The 27,150-nt window shown below is 47.8% G+C and overlaps 1 protein-coding gene across 4 annotated transcripts in view; it reads right to left on the bottom strand.

Moving 5' to 3' along the window:
• The window catches only part of EEA1 (early endosome antigen 1), a 1,786,886-nt gene that overhangs the window by 1,053,646 nt on the left and 706,090 nt on the right, over window positions 1–27,150 (bottom strand). For all 4 annotated transcript variants that reach the window (XM_069629072.1, XM_069629073.1, XM_069629075.1 and 1 more), the window contains one exon: window positions 2,879–3,082. In XM_069629072.1, the coding sequence (XP_069485173.1) occupies window positions 2,879–3,082 (204 nt within the window). The remainder of the gene's footprint in view (window positions 1–2,878; window positions 3,083–27,150) is intronic.

The following is a 27,150-nucleotide window of genomic DNA, read 5'->3' as shown; positions in this document are numbered from 1 at the left end:
AACTTGTACCATTAAGATCTAATGTCTGAAATCTAAGTGACCTGTTATCAAGAGTAACCTAGGTTTTAACTATTTAAACTTCATGGTTTAGAGTTTGGAAACAGTGTTCTGGATGTTTGTTTTAAAACTACAAGTTTATTTAAACCAAGAAAAATGTGTAACAAAATTACATTTAAATTAAACATGACTTCAAGCCAAACCACAAACAACTTCCCCCCACAAGGCCAGGCACCTCCCTTCTGTGCTCTAGACCAGAAACTCACATTCATGTGATGATTAAGAGGGGAGGGGCACTTGGGCTGCTGTGGGAAGTGCACAATGGACTCCTCCAAAGCAAGGAGATGCTAATCAGGAAGGATCGTAAATGGCCTCTGCCAGAAGGAAGGGGGCAGAGATTGCTTCTGAGCTGCAAGAAGGAGAAGGAGGCGGGGACAGACAACCTTTTGTTGATTCACAATGGACAAAAAGCACATTTCTAAAAAGACTGATAATTTACGGTGTACAATTGTAAAACATATGTAAACCCCGGACTTCTGAACCTAATTTTTGGCTGCACATTTTAAGAGGAGCCAGAACTCTGTGCTATGTTCTGGGAAGTAACTGTAGAAATGGTGGTTTTATACCAAATGTAATTATGTCAAAAGCATGTAACTTCACACGCTTATGCCCATATGCAATGCGCACAGTTGTACATATTTTTGGATAAACTGGTTATTGTGTTCCGGCGCAAAAGGGCAGAATTCTGTCAAAAGCCGACACAATATCCTACAATGACGGGGCTTGGAAGAGCATTTGCGCCACAACATATGTGATCTAGATATGTTATTGTTATAAAGTTTGCAAAATTGTAAATATGTATTGTACTAAAAGTAGATTTCATGTTCAAAAGCCAAGGGGAGGATTCTCTGACTCATAAAACCACATCATCATGGTGACACCCTGTTTTCTCCTCCAATCTTATAACCGATAGCCAGCCTAGGGGGCACGCTTAGGATAATCCAGCATACACACCCCTTTACCAAATGCATAAAAAGAGACAGCTGAGGACTTAAACCACACACCGATTCAGCCACTAACCGATTGCTGGCAGAGCACTCTGCGAGAGGACCAGACATCTTCCTTGCTCCAGACTCCAGAAACTTGGCAAGCAGAAAGGCCCATTCTAAAGCTGAACCATTCTCAGCTTGGCCTTAAACTTCTAGAAACCAATATTTACCCCAGACATCTAAGGGGAACAAAAGAACAGCCGGGCTGTGCTGTAACTGCTTTCCTGCAAAATAATTATTATCAGGATCCAAAGACCCAATCCAGTAGTGCCGCGCTGTGCCGTGCTGTGACCAGATAGCTGTGAACCGGAGCCATTGCCGACCCAGTCCAGTCCGGTGTGCCTAGCAGCCTGTCCCAGTCCGGTGTGCCCAGCAGAATTTCTGACCAGAATCCCTGATCTTGACGGACCAGAATTCCTGATGGTTCTGTTCAAACCTATATAGTGAGTATCCATAGTATAGGACTGTCACTAGCCTATGTACTGTCCATAGCAATCCTTATCCAAATCCATCCTATCTTGTCTTCAGAACTGCATTGTTAGAAATATTTTTGAATTGCCTGAACACTTTATCTTATCCCTACTATCTTCCTTCTGTCCTAGTATTGTTAAAGATATCTTTGCGCTGATATATTTCATCTGAAGAAGGCAAGCACCTTGGCAGGCAAAAACCTGATCCAGAGGTGCCCTGGTCTAGTGGCTGTGCTTCCGTGTGGTATTTGCTTCTTCATAGTCAAACCCTAGTGTCAAGAAATCCTGTTTGTCTTTTGAAAGTGCATCCGTGTTTTCCAAATTTTATGCTAGAAACAAAATGTAAACGTCTGCTTGTAGCTAACATCCTAAAGTTTCCATAGAACCAAAAACCGATCTTAAATCCATCTAGTTTTCCCGCAATCGCGATTACCGCGCACGTAAAAGTTTGCCGCAAATTTTCATTTTGGCAAGATAGTACACGTGTAAAACAGCTTTCAATTGAACCCGACCTCAGTTGTGAGTTTTCACATTGCTTATTAGTGTCAAATCACTGCTAGTATTTGTCTGCAACCAGATAAAGTGGCTCCCATTAGAATGTAATCAATTTCAGTGATTTAAGCCGTACTTAGTGTTTTCCCCATTCCATTCTAAGACAACTTTAAAATCCATTTTGACAGTTTGCCAATCAATTCTGTTTCTCTCTCGTGTTTGCTGGGGGGAAATTGGGATTCACATTGTATTTGAATTCTGCATTCCTGAAACCTGTTCTCTCTCCTTCTATTTCTTGATATCGCATATTGGGGGTTTGAGGGATGTGCAGGGAGAAAGAGCAACCACATTGCTATTTGATTTGAACACCCACCCACAAAAGTATTATTGCTGTGCTGCATTGTTTTTGCTCATTATTACTCCTTGTGATTAAAGAGATTGCTTAGTGTGGCATCACCCCATTGGTGATTATTGTATCCCCAGTAAAAATAGTGTGATTATATTGTGAATATATAAATAAATATTTTAACTTTGCAAACCAGCCTGATTCCTGGTTCAGTGTGACCGGGGGGGTTCCAAGAGAGGGGCGTGATATAAGTGGTACATCGTTCAGAATAAAAGAACTTTTAGACATAAATAAATAAGGATTTCAGTTGTGCATTACATGCTAGTCGTTGACTTAGGTGGAGTGCTGGATTGAAATCACTTACAACACCAATTATTTTCTATGGGCAGGTACTCAAGGTTACAGATGCACAAGACCCATAACTTGAATCTTTCAGGAGCTTGGTGGAAGGTAAACGGACCTCACTAGCATATTTGGTCCTGCACAATAAGTGGATACTACAAAAACAGCACATAATTATTTACCTGTTCTTGCAAGGTGTGGTTTTTCTCTTGGAGTTGATTTAAAACAGCAGTCTCCCCTTCACCAGCTTGAATTTTGACATAGAGATCTTCTCTTTCTTTTTCAAGAAGTGAGATATTTTCTTTGCTCTTCGTTAACAGGGCCTCAAGATTTTGAATCTTCTGATCTTTATCCCCAATCTGACGCAATACCTGCTCCAAATCATTCTGGAAGAAGATTAACAAAGGTGTTCCTTAAAATGAGCTTACCATTTACAAATATTATCACAAATGTTCAACCTTCAACAACACAATTTCAAAAACCAATGCTTAAAATACAGTCTACTTCAACACCTTACAGTTCATCTCAAAGAATACAGACTAATCAATAAGAATGGTCATGGAAAACTGTGGTAAAAGAAGGTGCCTATGCAATATGCTGTTACTGACACACAATCTGGATGTGGTGAAAAGCTAATGCTGAAAACAAATGAGCTGTTGTTGCTTTATAGGTCATTAACACTTCTGCTTAACCCACCAACAATAAAAAATAAATATATATATATATGATGCATTACTCACCGTAATCATATTTCTGATGCTTGTATCTGCTTAGATTCACATTCTATGCATAGGCCGACATCTAGTGCAAGCTGCAGAATATTACAGTTGTTTTTGAAACTCGAAAAGGGAAGTCGACAGGGCGTGCCAGTAACACTATCCCTAGTGTGATGTCCACTGTACCCATGGTCCTTCACGCGTCGAGGTCCCTCAGATTGTTTTGTTTCTGACATGAGGCAGCATGAAGTATCACGAGTAGAGGTGTATCAAAGCAGATAAATATCAGAAAAGCTCATAAAACATCTATGCACCTTCTCTCAGTGGATGAAGGGTGGGTGCATGTGAATCTAAGCAGATACAAGCATCAGAAATCTGATTATGGCGGGTGTATCCCTTCTGAGGCTTGTGGAATCTGCTTCGGTCACATGATATGCATAGATTAGCGAGCAGTGTTATGAGAAGGTGGTGGTTTGTGAGAAGGAGCAGCAGCAAACAAGATGTTTTAGAACCGCTTGTCCCACCTGCGCATCTGCTTTGGAATGGGTGTTAATGCAGTAGTGCTGAGTGAAGGTATGTACTGAGATTCATGTAGCTGCTTTGCAAGTGCTGTCTAAGGAGACATTTGCGATAAAGGCCAAGGTAGCTCCTGTGCTTCTAGTGGAGTGAGCTCTTGGTGTGAAAGGCAGTTTTTTGTTTGATAATGAATAGCACAGTTGTATGCATTTGACTATCCATCTGGAGATGGCATTCTTAGAAATACGATCTCCTGTTCTGCCTGGTGCTACGGAAACAGCTGGTCTGCTTTCCTTAGCGGTCTGGTCTTGTTTACTTAGTAAAGGACCGCCTTTCTTACATCTAATGTGTGGAGTTTTACATAAGCTGAGCTAGTTGGATTCTGAAAGAAGGCCGGTAGCTCAATGGATTGGTTTACCTGGAATTTGGAAATTAATTTAGGAGAGAACCTCGGATGGGTACGTACAACCAATTTGTCCTTATGAATGATAAAGAAAGGATCCTGTACTGACAATGCTTGTAATTTACTAACTCTTCTTATGGAATTAATAGCCACTAAGAAGGCAGTCTTCTATGTCAGGTGTTTAAGTCTAGACTTGTGCATAGGCTCAAATGGGGGCCCCATGAGCTTAGCGAGTACAACATCGAGATCCCAGCCTGGCGATGGATTAGAAATTGGAGGGTGGCGTCTCTTTACCCATTCCATGAAAGCTTTAATGACTGGAATTTTCCACCATGATACCTTACTATGAGAGGTGGTGTACGCTGATAAAGCTGCCAGGTGGACCTTTATGGAGTTGAATACTAACCCAGAGTCTAACAAGTGGAGCATATAGTTTAGAATGTAGGATGGAGTACATTCTATGGGGTTTATTTGTTTAGACTGGCACCAGATTACAAATCTTCTACACTTGTGGAAATAACAGTTTCGAGCCTCCTTGAGGATATCCATTCACCGTTGTGGCAGATTAAGGTGTCCGAACCCTAGGAGCTCAGGAGTCAAGCTGCCAGGTTCATTGATTGTGGTTGAGGGTGTACTGTCATTCCCTCGTGTTGGGTCAATAGGTTTGTCTGACACAGGAGTTTGATGGGATCGCACATCGCCAGTTTGTGCAGATGTGGATACCATGACTGTCTTGCCCACATGGGGGCAACTAGGATGAGCGTCATTTGTTTCCTGTGAATCTTGTTCACTACCCTGCTCATTAAGGGAATCGGGGGGGGGGGAAGCATGAGCAGATTTCCCTAACCAGTTCATCCATAGGGTGCTCCCCTTGGAGCCTGGTTAGGGGAACCTGGACGCAAAGTCTGGGCATTGCTGGTTTTATCCTGTAGCGAACAAGTCTAGCGTGGTGTAACCCCACTGGGAGAAGTCTACTACACCTGGGTCTAGTTGCCACTCGTGTTCTTCTGGTAGGAGAATCGCTGCTGAGAGAGTCTGAACCCTGGAACGTGTTGGGATGATAGGAACATCCCGCGTTTGAGTGCCCACCTCCATATTTTCTGTGCCAGCTTGGACAGATTTGGGGAGTGTGTGCCCCCCTGTTAGTTTATATAGAACATTGCTGTGGTGCTGTCTGTTAAGATTTGAACCTTCTAGTTCATCAGCTGCACTTTGAATGCTTGAAGAGCTTTGAATACTGCTAGTAGTTCCAACAGGTTGATGTGGTTCTGTGCGTGATGCGAGTCCACAGACCATGTGCTGTGTGGTGAAGGTAGTGAGCCCCCCACCAGGAGAGTGATGCTTCTCTTGTAATGATCGCTTGAGCCTCTGGATCGTGTAAGGGTTTTCCCTTTAACAGATTTTCCCTTGTCCACCAGTGTAGGTTTTTAATTATTGTCAGCAAAACGACCAGTAGGTCGTCCCACTGACCGCTTGCCTGAGACCACGGTTTCGACAACCACTCCTGCATGGGGCGCATGCACAGACATGCGTGTGGGACCAGGTATATGCACAATGTCATCATGCCTAGTAAACTCATTGCTTTGCGTATGCTTATCTGGCGACCGGCTTGATAATGGGGTATATGCCAAAGCATGTTTTGCACTCTTTCCATGGACGGAAAGGCCAAGCCTGTTCTTGTGTCTAAGGCAGCTCCCAGGAACTGTTTTGTTGTATCTGATACAAGACTTTACTTCTTGTTTATTGAGAAACCCATTTGGAAGAGAAGTTCTATGGTTTTTTGCGTGTTTAGCTTGCAAAGATGGGGTGATTCCCCTTTGATCAGCCTGTCGTCCAGTTAGGGGGACAGTGGGATTGCCTCCCTACGCAGGTGCTCTGCCACCACCTCCAGTATCTTGGTGAATACCCTTGGAGCCGAAGCAATACCGAAGGGTAGCACCTTGAATTGGTAGTGCTGGTTTGCTATTTTGAAACGCAAGAGTCTTTTATGCGCTGAGAACATTGAAATATGAAAATAGGCATCTTTCATATCCAGTGTTGCCATGCAATCTCCCCGTTTTAGCAGGGGGGTGACCTCTTGTAGCGTTGTCATGCGGAATTTTTGTGGCTTTACACAAGTGTTTGCAGGGCGTAAGTCTAACACTGCACGCATAGTTAGATCATTTTTTGGCACAAGGAAGTAGGCTGAATAAATACCCTTGTTTGCCTCGTTGGACGGTACAATCTCTATGGCATCCTTGAGAAGCAATGCGTTGACTTCCTCAAGAAGGATGAGCTGTTCTTCCTTTGTTGTCTTCCTTTGGCGCGGGGGATGGTTCGATGGTTTTTGGAGGAACTCCACACAATAACCTCCCACTACTGTCGATAGCACCCACTTGTCCATGGTTATTCCCTCCCCTGCGTGGCTGAAGTGTGAATTTCATCCCCCTACTGGGGTGTCATGGAAAGGGACCTGTAGCGGGCTATCATTGCTTGGGAGGTGTGCCTCCACCTCTACAAGTGGCAGCAGGATCTGCGCTGGCCTCTGTTAACCCTGTGACGCCTGACCTTGGATGTTATTCCAGGACAAATTTTGACCTGGTCTGTAATTGGAGCCTCTTTGGGAATTTTGGCCACAAAAGAGGCCAAAATTGTTTCCGCCTCTTTGGCCAGATGGTTTACTAGTTAGTTGGCCGTGTGACTTGTCGTATTCCTCCTTTGTGGATTTAAGGGCATCTTCTACCGCTTTGCCGAATAAGAGTGTTGGTTCCACTGGCATGTTAATTAACGTCGCCTGGGTCTCAAGCTTAAAGACGGACTGGCAAAGCCAAGCGTAGCGCTCGATTATAGTTCCTTCAGCGATTATTTGGCCTGCATTATCTGCAGCATTGAGGTTATTCTTAGAATGCAGCTGGAAGTAGCTTTGCCTTCAGCTGCTACTAATGCAAGTTGAGACTTTAACGGCTTGGGAGCAGACTCTATTAGGGTAGTTATTTCATCCCATTTATGGCAATCATAACTTTCCAACAGTGTAGAGTTGTTGGCGATTCTAGCTTGAAACGCTGCCTAAGTCGCTAGCTTCCTTCCCATGGCATAGGGCTTCTTGCTCTCCATGTGTGGGGGAGCATCTGAAGAGGTTAGTGGTGTCCCTGCCCTTTTACGGGTAGATGTGATCACAAGCGAATCCGGTTTAAGTTGGCCCCTGATATAGAGCGGGTCAGACGGCGCTGGGTGAAAACGTTTCTCTACACGCGGGTTTACTGCCCGTGTTTGGTTTGGTGTCTCCAATGAAGGTTGGGTTCTTCTCTTGACAGATAAAAAAATTGGGATGAATTGGGTGGCAGCCTTCTTGTCTCCCAAAATGTCCTCCACAAAGTTCTTGTCCTGCTGAGTCTCCCGTGTCTGGATGCTTTGATTAATATGTTGTTGTGGAGGGGCTGATTATCCACTGGGGAATCTTGTTGAATTGGTGAGGCCATGGTATACACCTCCGCCTCTTCATCATCATCATCATCACCATCATAGTAATGGTCAGTTAGCTACTAGTACTCATTATACCCTTCAGTGTCTGTATTAACGTCATGAAGATCAGCTGTTGCACGGGTCCTTTTTGCTGGGGGCTGAGTTGAAGCCAGGGGCTGAGAGCTGGAAGCCAGGGGCTGTGAGCCAGAAGCCTGAGTAGTAGGAGGTGTAACCTGAAAGGTTTCAAAAGCCTGAGGGTTTTCTTCAAAAAAATTGGCGAAGGTCATTCTTGACATTACCCTATCTATGTCTTCCGTAGTCCATAGGGCTGAACTGGGGATGACCCCAGAGTACTGGGGGGTAGAGACTTGTACTAAGGGTGTAGGTGTGGATAGACCCTTATTCTGTAAGGCTTCAGCCAAAGAACCCTCTTTTTGTGGGGCAGGAATAGTCTCCTTAGAAGGGGTACACTTGTCCTTATGAGACCTGTCTTTAGACTTTTCTTTATGTTTCTTGGAATGAGTAGCCTTTAGCAGGCTCTCAGGGATGTGTTTCTTAACCAGGTGTGACAACTCAGTGATTTTTACCCTACCGCCGATTTCGACGAAGGAGGTCAACTCTCGGTAGTGGGATGGACCTCTGTTGCGTCTGCTGACAATCAGCGTTCAGTCAATGTTGTTTTATGGGCAGCGTCTTTCGGTTTCCGGGGCCGGTCATCGAGTGCCTAGAGGACAGAGAATCTACAGATCTCCCCCTAGATGCTGTATCTGGGCGTTTGGTCGACAGTGCCGACTGATTGCCCCGGGATGTGTTTTTAGTGGCGTGTGTAGTGGTAGTGCTCTTGCCGCCGGGTGTCGTCCCCATAACAGAGCCGCCGGTCTGTCTCTTAGGGTCGGGGGCCTGCACTTGGGAACTTGGCTGTTCCCCGTCACACTTGCCGTCCGAAAAGACGGCGATGCTGCCGTCACTGGAAGCTCCCTCCACATCAATGGCGACCTCGGCCTGCATTGCGTGATGGGCTCAGTGCTTGGTTCTACTATCTTCAAGGGACTTAGGTTTGAAGAGCTTGCAGGCTTGACAATGCCCTTCATTGTGGTCGCGGTTTAGACACAGGTTGCACACTCTGTTCGTCGATCCACCAAAATGTTTTATTACACGTGGGGCAGAATTTAAAAGGTGTTCTATCCATGTCTGTCTAAGGGAAAGGGTGGGAAAATGCATTGTACAATGACCGCCCCCCACTCTCCCTACTGTAAGGGCCTAAGGCCAAAAGGGTCCATTGAATTTTGAATTAGTCCGACGGCGCTGTCTTTTCCACCGCGTCAATGAATTGGTCGAAGTCGAAAGGACAGAAAGAGTAAACTATTTTTAAACTTGTCATAAGCAAATGGCGTTATGCCGAAATTGAACTCTGCGTTAAGCGTCTGCTCACGATGGTGGAAAAAAACAATCTGAGGGACCTCGATGCGTGAAGGACCATGAGCACAGTGGACGTCACACTAGGGATAGTATTACTGACACGCCCTGTCGACGTCCCTTTTCGAGTTTTGAAAACAACAACTGTAATACTCTGCAGCTTCCACTAGATGTCGGCCTATGCATAGCATGTCATCTAAGCAGATTCCACAAGCCTCCGAAATATATATGATACCACTGGTTGGGTTGTGGAGGAGGCAGGTGGTGAGGAGTCACCCTCAAAAGGGCAACCTCCAATTTACAAAAACATTCTAACTCGGCTGAATCAGTGAGTGTTTACCAGGCAGTAAGAGATAAACTGTCAACCCAGGTCAACGAGGGCCCACAAATATCAATACATCTGAACAGTCACAATAAGACTGTCCCGTTAGCCTAGAATCCTACAGTTGCCCTTGTCAAGGCACACATTAGCATTCTTTTGAAGCGCCTTCTTACGACATCAACCAGGGTTGCTGGCAATACCACTCTCTATGACACGGACAACAGAATGAGCCGGATAGTGAAAACATTTTTTTTTTTTAAAAAGGGTCAGATAATAGAAGGTTTGTGAACGTGGGATATTTCACCTCACTGTTCTAAGAATAAGCTGATATTACAGAGAACTCCAATTTAACCGTCATGTAATATGAGCCCTTCATTGAAGCACTGGTCCACCAACTCAGAAGTCAAAAGGTAAGATGGTAAATTATAGGTTACTCACCGGAGTGACTAATGTACCCCTAGTCCATAGTCCCCTTTCCTCCATCCTGTATGGGCGATTACCACTTAATAGAAGCCCTGGTGAGGAGTGCTGTTGCCATTTTTTTAGCTAACAGTTTTCGCAGCACCGCTTGGCCAAAGGGCGCGTCAGACCGCACACTGACATCCAAGCAGTTATGTTTTCAGAACACTGATGGGGTAGCCCATGTGGCCGCTCTGCTGATTGTTTGCCATGGTACGTGTCTTTGGAAAGCGACCGCTGTTGCCTTGGCTCCGACCGTATGAGCGTGCATGGTCTTAGGAAACTCGCTATGCTGCACCCTGTATGCTTCCTGAATGGCCGAGACCATCCATCTGGCTATAGAAGCCTTGCATGCTTGCCCGTCTGGCCTAGATCCGCCAAAGGTGATAAAGAGTATTCGACTTGTGGAAATCCTTGGTCCTACCCAGGTAGAATTTCAACGCTCATCTGCTGACTACTAGACAGTGAAGCACCTTCTCCACCTCCTCCGTAGGACTAGCAAAGAAAGTCAGAAGTACGAATTCCTTGTTGATGTGGAATGAGGAGACCATGTTAGGAAGAAATGCAGGAAGAGTGTGGAGCAACACCTTGTCTCAATGAAATGCAGTGTATGGTTCTGTTGCCACCAGAGCCTGAATTTCGTAGATTCTGCGTGCCAAAAAGAGTCCCACGAGGAGCGCTGTTTTGATTGTAATCAACCTGATGTTTATAACCTACATGGGCTTGAATGGATTATGCGCAAGTGCGCAGAGGACTACATTGATGTCCCAGACTGGATGTAGGCACCTGGCCGGCGGGAACAGCCTTGTCAACTCCACCAAATGTCTTTTAACCACAGGGTTGGACGTAGAGAAATAATTTGTGTCCGAGTATCTATAGGTGCCTATGGCTGCAAGGTATGTCTGTCAAGTGTCTACCTGGACCCCTGATCTAGCTAGATGAGCTGAGAATGAAAGTACCTGATCCAGAGTGCGCGTTAGCGGGTCCAATCCGGCGTCTCTGGTCCAGAAGCAGAATCTGGTCCATTTGCTCTTGTATTGCCTGCGCATAGCTTGGCTCCTGGCTCCTAGGACGATTTCGAGGTTATCCTGAGACAGATGGAGGTGCTGAAGAGTTATCTGTTCAGGGGCCACGCTGCTAGGGTGATCCTCTCCAGGGAGGGGCGAGTCACTGCTCCCTCCTGTTGGGTCAGGAGAGGGTGCATCCCCAAGGGGAGGGGGACCGGAGGGTGATCCACCACCTGTAGAAGGTCCAGGAGCCAGGGCACGGCCGGCCAGTGTGGAGTTATTTGAATTAACCGCAGGTGCCAAGATTCTCTGATTTTGTTAATGACCTTGTGCAGCGGGGGGGGAAATCGGAGGGAATGCGTAGGCCCACATTCAGTCCCACTCCATCAGCAATGCGTCCCCCATGGAGTCTCTCCCCCCCAGGACGCAAACTGCTGATATGTCCGGTTGTGCTTGGTTGAAAAAAGGCCTATGAGAGGGTAACCCCCACCTGCTGAAAATGCCCTGAAGGACCTCCTTTTTGAGCTGCCACTCTTAATTGTCAGAACTCAGTCTGCTGAGTCTGTCTGCTTCCAGGTTGGATTCCCCCGGGAGATGGACTACTGAGATCCATACTCTGTAAGAAATGGCCCACTCGCAAATGCTGATGGCAATCCTGCACAAGGTGGGGGACTTGGTGCCCTCTTGTTGAGGTAGTAAATGCAATTGGAGTGGTCTGTCTGAATACGCACTGTACTACCCTGGACCATTGGAAGAAACTCCTTGAGCTCTAGCCAAATGGCCATCCTTTCCAAGCAGTTGATATAATTCTGTTGCTACTCCGTCAACCATAGCCCATGCACAGCATGGCTGCAGAGGGTGGTTCCCCAACCTCGCAGGTAGGAGTCTGTTGTAACCCTATGGGCCGGCTTGGGTTGTCTGAACGGCATGCCACCATGAGGTTGGTGCCCTGCCTCCACCATTGGAGGTCCTGGTGCAGGTAATGCAGTATGGAAATCAGAGCTGACTGTGCCCAGTCTCCTCATTTTGAGCCTGGTGTCCAGAACCGCCAGGAGACATGCAGCCATTATGCCCAACAATGCTGATACCACCAGGCTGTGGTCATTGTTTTGCAGAGGAAATGGCCGACTGCCGCCTTGATAGCAGCCCCTTTTTCCTCCGTGGGGAATATATTGTGTCTTTGTGTATCTCACAGGAGACCCAAGAACACCAGTGTTTGTGTAGGCTAGAGCTGCGATATCTGGAAGTTGATGGAGAACCACCGGTCGTATAGTGTGCTCATAAGCCTGTTTTCTATGTACCTGACCGGCCCTGGCGTTTCCGCTCTGACCAACTAGTCGTCGAGGTACAGATATACATGAAGGCCCTCCGACCTGCGCTGCGACGCAACTGTGTTCATGATCCTCGTGAAGACGATTGGTCCCGAGTTGAGGCCAAAAGGCAACACCTTGTATGGGAAGTGCAAGCCCATGACCCGAAACCTGGGCAACGATTGATGAGGCTGCCAAATTGGGGCATGTAGGTATTTGTCCTTCAGATCCAGGGAGCACGTCCAGTCTCCCCCACCCAGAGATTCTGCCATCAGAGCTAGCGTAACTATTTTGAACTTCTGCATGGGCAGGTACATATTCACCAAGGATAGATCTAGGACCACACGCAGACCTGCCTGTTTCTTCTTTTGGATAGCGAAAATGAAGAAGTTAAATCCCAAACCCTGCTGTGGGATTGGGACCTTCTCAACCGCTTTGCTTGTGATAAGCGAGCGTATCTCTGGTGGGGAGGGAGGGGCATGTGGGGAGAGGTGGGAGACGGAATGGGAAGCCGGGAGGAAGTCAGCGATTTTATGCCACAGCCTTTGATTCGCTGCAGCGAAAAATGCATTTGCCTGCCTGAGGTGCAGCAACATGTTTCAAAATACTTTTTTGCCATAGGCCTCTAGAACATTTTCATCCTTGCCCAGCAGCTTCAATGTCGATGACCCCGTGGTTTTGAATACATGGATGAGGCCGTGATTATTGATAGGGACTGAGGGGGAACAGACAAGATAAGCGCATCGCCCCCCACCTGCTTAAACTTTGCATCTAGTTTTTTGCTATCTGGTAGTGTGGAGTGTGGTTTTGCCCATCCCTTTTTAGCCAGGGTCTTCACATCTTTCTGCAGAGGTATACCAGATCTGGAATCTGCACAGATGGTGAGGACGTCCGCCTGGACACCTGCTTCTGGCTGTGCCTTCTCTGGCTTAGGGTTGCCCAGGTATTCCGTCAGGCCAGCAATCCGGTCATGAAACGCTCTTGCCGAGGAAGGCATGTCCTGTTCCTCTTCGTCTGTGTCTTGCTGATCTCCCGCATCTGGAGGGTCTGTGGCAACCCCTGGCGGTGTGTCCTTTGTCACTGGAAGCAGGGTGGCCATCGGAGGCACTGTTGTGCCGACCAGCGCGGCCGGTGGTGAAGCAGGCTGATGTGAGCGTGGTGCTTCCACTCAGTTCCTGCGCCTGTACTTGCACCTGTGCTGGCACTGGCTGCTGTGGGAGCATGGGAGGTAGCATGTCCTGGATGATGCACTTCAAGATGCTACCCATCTGTGGGGATCGCATGAGCATTGAAAACTTATCAAAGAAGTGCTCCTCACACGCTGGCCGAGCGTGCTGTAGTACCAGTCCCTGCTTTGGCGCGGCCATGTAGCGGAGTTATCTGCCCACGCTGTGCCTGTCGTGTGTAAATGAGGACTCCATGAAGCGCATCTGCCCAGTTGCGAACCATGTGACCTGTGACGTAGATGCCGGAGACCAATCTGTTCTGAGAGCTGGTTCCAACCTAAGGGGCTCGCTGGCTTGGCGTGTTTCTGGCCTGGCTGCCATCTTGTCTGCCTTCACCAACATTGTGTCCGCCCCTGCTACACATGCTTCCGTGGCAGACACAGGCCTGGGTTCGACCTGTTTGTTCGTATGCATAGGCTCGACCCCTCCCTGCACCTCAGTCATGTTGCTGGTAGTGCTGTCTGGACTGTGTATAGGCGCCCCCTCAGGTGTAGACCTGGTGGTAGAGCAAAGCCCTTCGGGATGTGTCCCATTAGTCGAGCCACTTGGCTCCTTGTCGCCGGGACCAGGAGGATGCTTGGACCGCTCAAATGTAAGGCCAGTAGCTACTTGAGCCTCAGCACCTTTCTTGCAGGCGACAGGACCAACTTGGTCCCTCCCGCTGGCAGGCCTCCCTGGGAAGGAGTCGCCCTTGCGGGGTGCTTTGGCAAATAAAAGACTCACCTTCTTGGTCTTCCTTCTTAAGTATTCCTTAATGTGGTCAGGTAGAGACCTGGCAAACCGCTCCCGCCACCACGCAAACCGATTCTTTATGGACCAGGAGTAAGTGCGTTGCACGCCGAGCAGCCATCCCATCCGTAGTCTTCTCCAAGGCACCGGAGGCAGAGGGCGTGCAGGTCCGATGTAGGAAATTAACATTTCCGATTTAAAAAGAAAAATAAATTGGGGAAAAACATGTAGAATTACAGGCCAAGAGCCACAACCACAAGCGCTGGAGAAGTTGGTCCGCTCCAGAAACAGAAAATTGGGCTGAGGTGTGGCGGTGGCGTAAGGGGAGCGCATGCTCTCAGGGACCAGCCCCACGCACATCTAAATTGAAAAGGAATATTTGAGGGAAGCCCATACAGGATGGAGGAAAGGGGACGTAGCAGTGTATTATACCAGACGAAGCCCGAGTAGGGTGAAACGCGTCATTCTTCCTTTGCATCAAAGACTGCTGCTGTCTTCCTTGTCCATGTATTTGAACTAATAAAGGACACTTTAAATGCACGGTACACTAAGACTGCCTGTGGATTTTTTTGAGATATTCAGCTTTCCTTCGTGAATACAGCCGGAGTGCCGATGTGACTCGGATTGGTTTCCAATCCACCTTCTTTGTGTGTGTGTATATATATATATATCTTCAAAGCACTGATGACATCAGGCAGGGTGAGTAGCACTCTTCACATCACAAAATTTGTGGAGTCTGGACACAGTTCAAGAATAATAGTAATCTTTATTAATGCCTTACAAAGTGGCACAAAAATTAAAAAGCCATCAAAATTTGGCTCTCCCAAAGTGTTTGTGCGCGTTGGGAACGTTAACGCGTTTCGCGGCTTGCCTCGCTGCTTGATCACAACAATGCGTCCCCATCAAACCACAGAGTTTTAAACATCGTGTAGAGCAACCGGCCACTATTTTAGCCGAAATAAAAGAGGGACTCCATTGGAAACCACAACCTCCTTAACACAGACCCATGGCGGACATCTTTGACTGTTGCAAACCGCAATTGTAGCATGGATGCTGATGCATGACGCTACCACCTAAAGTATCTATTAGGTCCCTATGGGTTATCCTTAATAGGGATCTGATGCAGAGTTCCTATGTGTATTAATTAGCCTATTTGTCCGCCATGGACTACCACAGGTAAGGTACGTGTCAATGAAGCCCCTCGTAGCCGACCACATCTTTTTCAGCACTTTGCATGCATTTGGACATCTAGTTTAGCTCGAATAACAGACCCATTAGGAATAATTGGACACTAGCATAATTCGTAAATCATAAAATTGTAATCAGTTCATATGCTTTTCCCAGTTCCAGATGTAATGGCATAAGTGCTGAATCAGCCCTTAAAGTGCATGATGTAAAAACACGATAAAGTGCAACGATCTCACTAAAGTGCAAAAGTCACAATAAAGTGCATATGGCAGGGAAAATGTGCTAAGGTGCATTGGTTGTTTTTATATGACAATGCATTACTTACCGTAAAAGCATTTCTGATGGTTGTATCTGCTTAGATTCACATGCTGTGCATAGTCCGACATCCAGTGGTCACTTCCGAGTATTGCATTTTGTTTTTCGTAGTCGAAAAGGGGACGTCGACACGACGTGTCTGTAACACTATCCCTATAATGATGTGCAGTGTACCCACAATCCCTCACGCGTTGAGGTCCCTCTGTTTGTATTTTTTCTGCCCTGAGGGAGCCTATTAGACGTGAGTGAGTACAGAAAAGAGAGATATAGAAGAAAGTCTATGTTCCTTTCATCCGAGCGGGGAGGAAGGGTGGGCGCATGTGAATCTAAGCAGATACAACCATCAGAAATGCTTTTACGGTAAGTAATGCATTGTCTTCTGATGTTTGTTAATCTGCTTAGAATCACATGCTGTGCATAGACTAGCGAGCAGTACCCGGAGTGGAGGTGGGTTGTGAGAAGGACCAGTAGAGAAAAGATGTCTTAATACTGCTTGTCCCACCTGGGAATCAGATCTAGAGAGTGGGCATCTAGACAGTAGTGTTTTATAAAGGTGTGAACAGAACTCCAGGTTGCCGCTTTGCAAATGGACTCAACAGGGACATTTGCAATGAAAGCTATGGAAGCCCCGGTGCCTCGAGTGGAGTGTGCTCTTGGCTTGAAGGGTAGTTCTCTCTTAGCAAGAGTGTAACAGAGAGTGATGCATTGTACAATCCCTCTAGAAATAGTGGATTTTGAAACTGCATCTCCTTCTCTTCCTGCTGCCACCGAGACAAAGAACTGATTAGTCTTTCTCAATGGTCTAGTTCTTTCAATTTAAAACATCACAGCTCTGCGAACATCCAGTGTATGCAGGCTCTTCTCACCTAAGTTTGAAGGATTTTGAAAGAACGTTGGTAGTTCTATTGATTGGTTGACATGGAATTTAGAGATAAATTTTGGCGCAAACCTAGGATGTGTGCGTAGAACCACCTTCTCCTTGTGAACTGTTACAAAGGGGTCTAGTACAGAGAGCGCTTGTAGTTCACCTACTCTCCTAATGGAGGTGATAGCTATTAGAAAAGCAGTCTTAAGAGTGAGGTCTTTATGGTGCCCACACAACATTAAAGTTACAGACATTTTTAATGCATAATGTAATCCCTGAATCAAAACACGTGTGTCCCCGGGGGGGCCGGCGGGGGGCAGGGGGGGGACTTGTTATAATGTTTGATCAATGTTGATATCTGGAAACTAATAAAGACAAGTTTAAACAAAAAAAAAGAGTGAGGTCTTTAATTGTTGCTTTGTGCACGAGTTCAAAGGGTGACCCCATGAGCCTGGTTAGTACCACATTTAAGTCCCATCCGGGAGCGGGGCTAGCTATGGGAGGGTGGATCCTCTTCACTCCTTCCATGAAGGCTTTAATAACTGGTACTTTACACTTTAAGTTGGGAAGTTGTGTATGCGGAAAGTGCAGCTAAATGGACTTTAATAGAGTTAAACACCAAGCCCGAGTCTAGTAGGTGAGTCAGGTACAGAACAATTTGTGTGGGAGAGCAGTCAACTGGGTTGATGCTCCTTCCCCTACACCAGATGACAAATCTTTTCCATTTGCTAGAATAACAGTGACGAGTGTTAGGCTTTCTAGCCTCCCTGAGAATGTCCATGCATCTCTGCGGGAGTTGTAAATGTCCAAATTCTATGATCTCAGGAGCCAGGCTGCTAAATTCATGGTATGAGGGTATGGATGTAGTGTCCTGCCCTTGTCCTGTGACAGCATGTTGTACGGGCAGGGAAGTTTCACTGGAGGGGATAGGGACATCTCCAAGTGAGCGAACCAAGGTTGTCTGGACCACATAGGGGCCACCAGTATCATGGTAACTTGTTCCTGGTGCATCTTGTGCACTATCTTGTTGAGAAGGGGAGTCGGGGGGAAAAGCGTAAACAAATTTCCCTGACCAAGGTATCGATAGACCGTTCCCCTTGGATTGGTTCTGGGGGTACCTGGATGCGTAATCTTGGCATTGTGAGTTCTCCAGAGTTGCGAACAGGTCTATTTCTGGGAATCCCCATTGTGTGAAGACTTCGAAGACGATGTCTTCGTGTAACTGCCATTCGAACTCTGAGGGCAGAGGGAAGTCACTGCTGAGTTCGTCTGCTAGCAGATTGAGTTCCCCTGGTACATGTTGTGACAGTAGGAACATGTGTTTGAGAGCCCACTTCCAGATGTTCTGGGACAGCTTGGACAGTCCTGGAGAGTGAGTGCCCCCCTGCTTTTTGAGGTAGTACATGGCTGTGGTGCTGTCCGTGAAGACCATCACTATCTTCCCTTGTAGGTGTGGCTGGAAGGCCTTCAGTGCCTTGAACACAGCTAGTAGCTCCAGTACGTTTATGTGCTTGGATGCTACGCTCAGAGTCCAGACTCCTTGAGCAGTGGATAGGATAGGTGAGCCCCCCATCCTGTGAGGGATGCGTCTGTGGTTAGAGTGGCTTCCACTGCGGGGGTGGCGAATGGTTTCCCTATTACCAGGTTTTCCTTCGACCACCACCGTAGCGAGAGAACCAAGGCCTGCGAGACCACCACTGGATCGTCCCATTGTCCGCTGGCCTGACACCACTGGCTGTTGAGCCACTCTTGCATTGAGCGCATGCGCAGGCGCGCGTGAGGTACCAAATAAATACATGACGCCATCATTCCTAGTAAGCGCATTGCTTTGCGTACCATCACCTCTCGACGGCCACATATTGAGGGATTTAAACAGCATGTTTTGGACCCTCTCGTTGGAGGGGAAGACGAGGCAGTCCTTTGTTCGAATTAGAGCCCCTAGGAATTGTTTGATCTGGCTGGGGTCTAAACTGGACTTCTTCTCGTTGATGGAGAAGCCCAGTTGAAACAAAAGGTCTACAGTCTTTTGGGTATTTGCGAAGCATGTTTCGTAAGAATCCCTTGTTATGAGCCAGTCGTCGAGGTAAGGGTATACTGGGATGGACAACCTGCGCAGGTGGGCCGCTGCCACTGCCAGTACTTTTGTGAATACTCTTGGCGCTGATGCTATGCCGAAGGGTAGCACTCTGAACTGGTAGTGTTTGCCCTCTATCATGAACCTGAGGTATTTCCTGTGCGCTGGCAACATTAAAATATGAAAGTATGCATCTTTCATGTCTAGTGTTGTCATGTAATCTCCCTGAGAAAGCAGGGGGAATACCTCCTGTAGAGTCACCATACAAAACTTTTGAGGTTTGACAAATTTGTTCGCTGGGCGCAAATCTAGTACAGGGCACATGGTTAAGTCCTTTTTGGGTACAAGGAAGTACACTGAAAATACCTTCCGTTACCTGGGATAGAGGCACGACCTCTATGGCTCCTTTTTCTAGTAGTTGGTCCACTTCTTGAAGAAGGATGGCGAGGTGTTCCGGTGACATGCGTCGTCCCCTCAGGGATCTGTACGTAGGGGATCTGTTGAACTCTATACAATAGCCGTGGGCTATGGTTGATAGTACCCAGCGGTCTGATGTTATACCCTCCCATGCTGGAAGAAAGGATGTTAACCGGCCCCCGACCAGTGTAGCATGGGAGGGGACCCGAATCTTTGAGTCATTTGGCGTTGGTGGCTTGGGAACCTCTAGGGGTGGGACCCCGACCTCTTCCCTTGCCACGACCTTGTCCTCTTTGGTTATATTGTCCACTGGTGCCTTGGTTAGAGGACCAGTTACCTGCAGAATATTGCTGCTGCTGTTGTTGCTGCTGGCGTTGGCCTCGAAAAAAACGCTTATTGCCATAACCACGTTTGTTGGGAAGCCTTGAAATTTGATCTAGTGTCTTGATAGTGTCAATTTCTTTCTTTGCGGTTTCTAAAGCCTCATCCACAGCTTTACCAAAGAGGTTTGCATCTTCTATAGGTTTGTTAATAAGAGATGTTTGCGTCTCAGGTTTAAAGCCTGAATTACGTAGCCATACATGGCGTTTCAGTAGGATTCCTTGTACTAGGGAACGCCCGGCCATTTCTGCAGCATCCAGGGTATTCTTGATGATGCTTTGGTTGACTAAAGTCCCTTCAGTCACCGTGGCTAGAAGGCGAGTACGTAGGGGTTCCGGTACCTCCTCAATGTCCTTACATCGTTTGCTCCATTGTGCATCTGCGTAACTTGCCAGCAAGGAGTTATTGTTGGCAATTCTTGCAGAAAAGGCAGCTGAGGCTGTAATCCTCTTTCCTAGGGCATATCATTTTTTACCCTCTTCATCTGGTGGTGCCTCGCTAGTTGACAGTGGCACCCCTGCTCTCTTCCTGGTATTTGTCACCACTAAGGAGTCTGGTACAGAGTGGCCCCTGATGTATAAAGGGTCCGATGGAGAAGGACTAAACCATTTTTCTATCCTAGGGTTGAACCCTCTGATCAACGCAGGAGTGGATAGTGAAGGAATAATTTGCCTCCTTACTGAGGCGAGGAGGGGAATGGTTTGGCTGACAGGGGGTTTCTCCTTAATGATTTTTTTCGACAAAGTCGATGTCAGGAGAAGTTTCCCCGGTTTCGATCTCAAAATGCACTGCTGCCTTACGTAGAAGTGCATTAAAGGTGGGTTGATCATCTATAGGCGATGTATTACTAATAGGCGAGTCTTTTGGAGGGGGCAGGTTTATGGCTTCAGGGTCTGAAAACACTGACGGGGACTGCCAGGGCTGTGAGGCCCCTTCTTCTGGGTCTTCTCCGAAGCCCCTATCACCCATATCAGGGTTGTCTTCAAAACCTTCCTCCTGTAGGTTTTCTTCCCCCTCATTGCCTAGGAATTCATCATCCTCCTTAAAGTGGGTGTCCTCTTCAGTGAGGTCATATAAATCTACATTTTCTTGGGGTGGATCAAACAGCCTGGGGTACTTGGCCCTGGGATCCTCCTGAGGTCCCTCTCTTGATCTCTTAGGTGTTTGAAGGTTCTGAGTCTCCATAAACCTCTCCATCCTGTCCATACAGAACTGGAGTCTCTCTAGGGTTTCGTGAGGTACTCCGGAACGGTCAGGAGGAGGAAAGGGAGGGCCTTCCGTTAGGAAACACTTCGACCTATCCCATAATGTCGAAGAGAGGTCCCCTTCGCCTTCAGAAAAGCCTTCCAGTAGGCTAGGAGTCCCACTCGACGGAGCGGGAGGTTCCTGCCTTCCTTCTGGTCTTTTCGGCGTCTCCCGGGCCTTATGAGCGGTAACAGACGTATCTTTCGCCGTCCGTTTTAGGCTGTCGGTGGAAATGATCCTTGCCAGGCTCTCGACAACTAAGCTGTCTGTCGAGGGTACCTCCGGCGTCGCTGTTACAGGCGTCGCTTGCTCTACGCCGATGGGTGCTCTCTGGCGGTGCACGTCGTCTGGCGGTTTAGTGGTAGCGCCCTTATCAGGGGTTAGCCCAGTCGCTGGTCGCATATGCGGTTGCGAGGGGGGCTTCAGACTCTTACGGTCTGAGGAGGCCGCCGGTAGGACCGGAGTCTCCGTTGGCGCCAACGCCCTCTTCGTCTTTGACGAGGAAGAGCCATGGGTTATATGTTTATGGGAGTGTTTTCTGTGTGCGTCCTTGTTGCCGGGGTGTTCATCCCCATAAGCAGGGCGTGAGCCAAGCTTGTCGGGGCCGGGGACGGACGACGAGGAGCGTGAACGCTCCTTAGAGAGGTCTACGACTTCCGAAACGGATGTCGTGTTGTCACATTCCTCATCACTTTCGGCGGCGGCGGCGGTGGGTGATGAGTCAGACCTAGACATGGCGTAGGCCGCCCACCTTTTGACCCTACGGTCTTTTAAAGTCTTCGGCTTAAGTAGCTGACAGGCAGCACAGCCGTCTTCTTTGTGGTTGAGAGGCAAGCAACGGTTACACCGTTTATGCTGGTCTTTCCAGGTAATCTTGCCCTTACAACGCAGGCAAAACCTAAAGGGTGTCCTCTCCATAGCTGAGGAACAGATCGCATGTGACAACAAACCCGAAGGAAAAGGAGGGGAAAGGGAAAGGCATTCTCAAAGAGAAACAATAATGTCCCACAACGCCACTCTCCCTACTGTATTTGGCCGTCGAGGTCAGGCCACGTGTTCGGCAAACGCCGAACAACCTCTTCCGTCGAAGGCACCGCCGTCGGAGATCTTGATCGGCGGTGAATAGCTTTGCAGCTACGACGACGAAGGAGGGGTGAAGAAATGAATAATTAAGGGCGACCAAAGGTCAAGTAAAGTTTTCGCAATGTGTCTCGAGGAGCTCCGCGTATAAGCGACCAATATCTGGGCGAAAAAAACAATCTGAGGGAACCCTGATGCGTGAGGGATTGTGGGTACACTGCACGTCACTATAAGGATAGTGTTACAGACACACCTCGTCGACGTCCCCTTTTCGACTACGAAAAACAAAATGCAATACTCCGCAGTGACCACTGGATGTCGGACTATGCACAGCATGTGATTCTAAACAGATTAACAAACATCAGAAATATATATATGGGATACATTACTCACCATAATCGTATTTCTGATGCTTCTATATGCTTAGATTCACATGCTGTGCATAGGCCGACATCTAGTTGAAGCTGCGGAGTATTACAGTTTGTTTGTTTTTTCGAAACTCGAAAATGGGCGTCGACACAGGGCGTGCCAGTAATACTATCCCTAGTGTGACGTCCACTGTACCCATGATCCCTCACGCGTCGCTCAGATTGTATTTTTTCTGACATGAGGTAGCATGAGGAGTAGCGCGAGTACAGATTATCCAAGCAAATAGATAGAAAGATAAGACTACAAGCATCCATGTGCCTTCTGTCAGAGGGGAGAAAGGGCAGGTTGCATGTGAATCTAAGCAGATACAAGCATCAGAAATACGATTACGGTGAGTAATGTATCCCTTCTGAGGCTTGTGGAATCTGCTTAGATCACATGCTGTGCATAGATTAGCGAGCAGTGTTAGAAGAAGGAGGTGGGATGTGAGAAGGGTCATGAGCAAATAAATGTCTTAGAACCGCTTGTCCCACTTGAGTATCTGTCTTGGAATGGGTGTCAATGCAGTAGTGCTGAGTAAAAGTGTGAATAGAGCTCCAGGTAGCTGCTTTGCAAATGGTATCAAGGGGTACATTTGCAATAAAAGCCAGAGTGTCCCCAATGCCTCTTGTAGAGTGGGCTCTTGGCGTGAAAGGTAGAGTTTTTTCAGAAAAGGAGTAACACAGCTGGATAAAGTTTATAATCCACTTAGAGAGGGGCCCCTTTAGAGACGCGATCTCCATCTTTGCCTGTAGCTACGGAGACAAACAGTTGGTCTGTTTTCCTCAGCGGTCTGGTTTTGTTTACATAGTATAGGACCGCCCTACACACATCTATGGTGTGTAGTTTCACCTCAGCCGAGCTTTGTGGGTCTTTGAAGAAAGCCGGAAGCTCGATGGACTGGTTCACGTGGAATTTGGAAATAAACTTAGGTGAGAACCTAGGGTGTGTTCGTAAAACCAGTTTATCTTTATGGACAGTAAAGAAAGGGTCCTGCACCGACAGAGCCTGAATTTCACTGACCCTTCTTATAGACGTAATGGCTACCAAAAAGGCAGTTTTATATGCCAGGTGTTTGAGACTGCTCTTATGCATGGGCTCCAAGGGAGGGCCCATGAGTTTAGCAAGCACCACATTAAGGTCCCACCCTGGTGGTGGGTTAGAAATTGGAGGGTGGAGTCTCTTTACTCATTCCATGAAGGCTTTAACCACTGGTACTATCCACCACGATGCCTTGTTATGCGAGGTGGTGTACGCTGACAGAGCTGCCAGGTGTACCTTCAGTGAATTAAATACCAACCCTGTGTCCAGCAGGTGGAGCATGTAGGTGACTATAGTGGAAGGAGTGCAATCAACTGGGTTGATTTGCTTATTCTGGCACCAGATAACGAATCTCTTCCATTTGTCAAAGTAGCAATACCTCGTGTTTGGCTTCCTAGATTCTTTTAGGATGTCCATACATCTCTGAGGTAAATTGAGATGTCCAAACTCTATGACCTCAGGAGCCATGCTGCCAGGTTCATGGAGTTGGGTTGAGGATGTACTGTCTGACCTTGGTGCTGGGACAGTAGGTTGTACCAGCACGGGATCTTAACGGGTTCGCACACCGCTAGTGTGCTTAAGTGTGGGAACCACGGTTGCCTCGCCCACATGGGAGCAACTAGGACGAGCGTCATCGATTCCCTGTGCATCTTGTTGACCACCTTCCTGATGAGGGGGGTTGGTGGAAAAGCGTACGCAAACATCCCTGACCAGTTCATCCACAGGGCGTTCCCCTGGGAGTCTGGTTGGGGGAACCTGGATGCGAATCCTGGGCACTGTCTGTTTTCGTTTGTGGCGAATAGGTCTATAGTGGGGAAACCCCACTGAGAGAAGAGATCTTCTACGATTTCTCTGTGTAGACACCATTTGTGTTCTTGTGGGAGGGGATCCCTGCACAAAGCGTCCCCAGAGAATTGAGATTCTCTGGAACATGTTGAGATGACAGGTAGATGTTCCGTCTGAGTGCCCATATCTAAATTTTCTGGGCAAGCTTGGACAGATTTGGCGAACAAGTCCCTCCTTGCTTGTTCAGGTAAAACATTGCTGGTGTGCTGTCTGTCAGGATCTGCACTGACAGGTTTAACAGGTAGGGCTCGAACGCTTGAAGAGCTCTGAATACTGCCAGAAGTTCTAGCAGATTGATATGATTCTTGGCCACTGAGTGAGACCAGAGACCCTGAGCTGTGTGGTGGAGAAGGTGTGCTCCCCACCCTGACAGGGATGCGTCTGTTGTGACTACAGCCTGTTTCTCGGGATCGTAAAAGGGTTTCCCCTTTGACAGGTTTTCTCTTCTCCACAGTGAAGACTTTGTACAAGTGTTGGCGAAACGACCACTAGATCGTCCCACTGACCACTTGCCTGAGACCACTGTTTCACCAACCATTCTTGCATGGGACGCATGCGCAGGCGCGCGTGGGGGACCAGGTAAATACATGAAGCCATCATGCCCAGCAAACGCATCGCTTTGCGCACCATTATCTGGCGACCGGCCTGATATAGCGGAATTTGCAGCATTAGATTCCGAATTTTTTCCTTTGATGGAAAGGCCAACCCTTCTTGTGTGTTTAGGACAGCTCCTAGGAACTGTTTGGAGGTGCTTGGCACCAGACTTGAGTTTTTCTCGTTTATGGAGAAACCCAATTCGAAGAGGAGGTCGATAGTTCTTTGAATATTTGATCTGCAAATTACTGGGGTCTCCCCCGTGATGAGCCAGTCATCCAGGTAAGGGTACACTGGGATTGCCTCCCTGCGTAGGTGTGCCGCCGCCACCGCCAGTACCTTGGTGAATACCCTTGGAGCCGGGGCTATACCGAAGGGCAGTACCTTGAACTGATAGTGCTGACTGTCCACCTTGAAGCGCAAGAATCTTCTGTGCGCTGGGAACATGGAAATATGAAAATAGGCATCTTTCATGTTCAATGTTGCCATGTAATCCCCCTTTTTAGGAGGGGGATTACTTCTTGGAGAGTAGTCATGCGAAACTTTTGGGGCTTGACATACTTGTTTGCACGCCGTAAATCCAATACTAGGCGCATTGTCAAATCTTTTTTTGGCACAAGGAAGTAAGCTGAATAAATACCCTTGTTTACCTGGTGTCCCGGGACGAGTTCTATCGCGTAGAAGATTGGCGATCTCTTAGAGGAGGATCTTCGGGTGGTCTAATGAATGCAGTTTTTGATGTGGAGGGTGGTTTCGGGGACGCTCAAGTAGTTCTATGTAGTATCCTGCGGACACTGTGGACAGCACCAATCTGTCTGATGTGATCCCTTCCCAAGCTTGGGTGAAGTTGGTAATGCGTTCCCCTACTGGGGATGCGTGAGAAGGGACCCTGAACGGAACGTCACTGTTTTGCGGGAGGCGTGCCGCCGCCTCTATTGGGGCTGCCTCTACCCTTACCACGTCCCCTCTTGTTACCCCTGCCATAACCTTGGGTAGATTGCTGGTTGTTGTTATTCCATGGTGTACCCTGCCTCTGGGAATAGGTGGAGCCTCTTTGTGAGTTTTGGCCGCGTGGGCGATGAAAATTGCCATTCTCTCTTTGATTGGGGGGTTTGTTAGTTAACTGGCCCAGGGATTTCAGAGTCTCGTATTCATCTTTTGCATTTTTAAGGCGTCCTCCACCGCCTTACCAAACAGTAGATCGTGCTCCACCAGTTTGTCTATTAAAGATGCTTGTGTCTCGGGTTTAAACCCAGATTGTCTTAACCAAGCATGTCTTTTGATAACAGTGCTCTCTGCTATCAGTCTGCCGGCGTTAGCCGCAGCATCAAAGGTTGCCTTAAGGATGCAACCGGACACAGCTCTTCCCTCCGACGCAACCTGCGCCAAATGGCTTTTTAAAGGTTCTGGGGCGGAGTCAATGAGCGCCGCAACTTCTTCCCACTGATGGCAGTTGTAACTCGCCAGTAGGGTGGTGGAGTTGCCAATCCTTGCCTGGTAGGCGGAAGTGGAGGCTACCTTCCTTCCCAAACCATAGATTTTCTTGCTCTCCTTGTCGGGGGGAGCTTCAGATGATAAGGGTGTTCCCGCCTTCTTTCGGTTATTAGTCACTACCAGGGAGTCCGGCTTCAGTTGCCCCCTTATGTAGAGTGGGTCTGATTGGGCTGCCCTGAACAGTTTTTCAATCCTGGGGTTTACCGCCCTGGTGAGGTTGGGATTGAGAAGGGAAGGGTCTATTCTCCTTTGTATAGATTTGAGAATAGGGATGGCCTGGGCAACAGGTCTTTTTTCTCCCACTAGTTCCTCGCAAAAAGTACCTCTCCTCCTGTGCTCCCTGCGTATCTATGCAGAAGTGTTCAGCCACTCTAGATAAAACCTCATTTAAGAGAGGTTGGTTGTCGACAGGAGAGTCGGTAACCGGAGGTTCTTTGTCTACTGGGGAGTCTACTCTGTAGACTTCTGGGTCATCCTCGTCGTCATCTTGGGCCTCGTCATCCCCATAGTAATCCATTCAAGTATGGATGTCCAACGTGGCCAATTCTGGATCCTCGTTAAAAGATGAATCCTCGCCATATTGAGAGTATGGCTGGACATGGAAAAGGTCAGAAGACCTACTTTGTGTTGGCGCCTCAACTCAAGGTTTTTTACCAGGGGGTTGTGGGTCCTTAGACCCTGAGGGGGTTGCCCCGTCAGGGGTATAGGCGAGGAAGTATTGTGGATTTTTGGCATAAAAGTCTGCTAGGGATGACATTCTAGACATAACTCTGTCTACATCCTCACTTGACCATTCTTTAGAGCTTTGGATTTCCCTCTCCTGGGAGTGTTTCCCTACTATATCCTGACTGGACCTATGCCTTGTGCAGGGGTCTTGGATATTTTTTCAGAAGATTGTGACTTGTCCTGTGGTGCAGATGAAGGCTGAGAATGCTTTTTCTGCTGTTTTTCCCCCCTCCCC

Source organism: Ambystoma mexicanum, chromosome 12 (assembly GCF_040938575.1).
Source record: "Ambystoma mexicanum isolate Mex_15411 chromosome 12, UKY_AmexF1_1, whole genome shotgun sequence".
Taxonomy (NCBI): domain Eukaryota; kingdom Metazoa; phylum Chordata; class Amphibia; order Caudata; family Ambystomatidae; genus Ambystoma; species Ambystoma mexicanum.
This window is presented reverse-complemented; position numbering and strand designations above follow the sequence as displayed.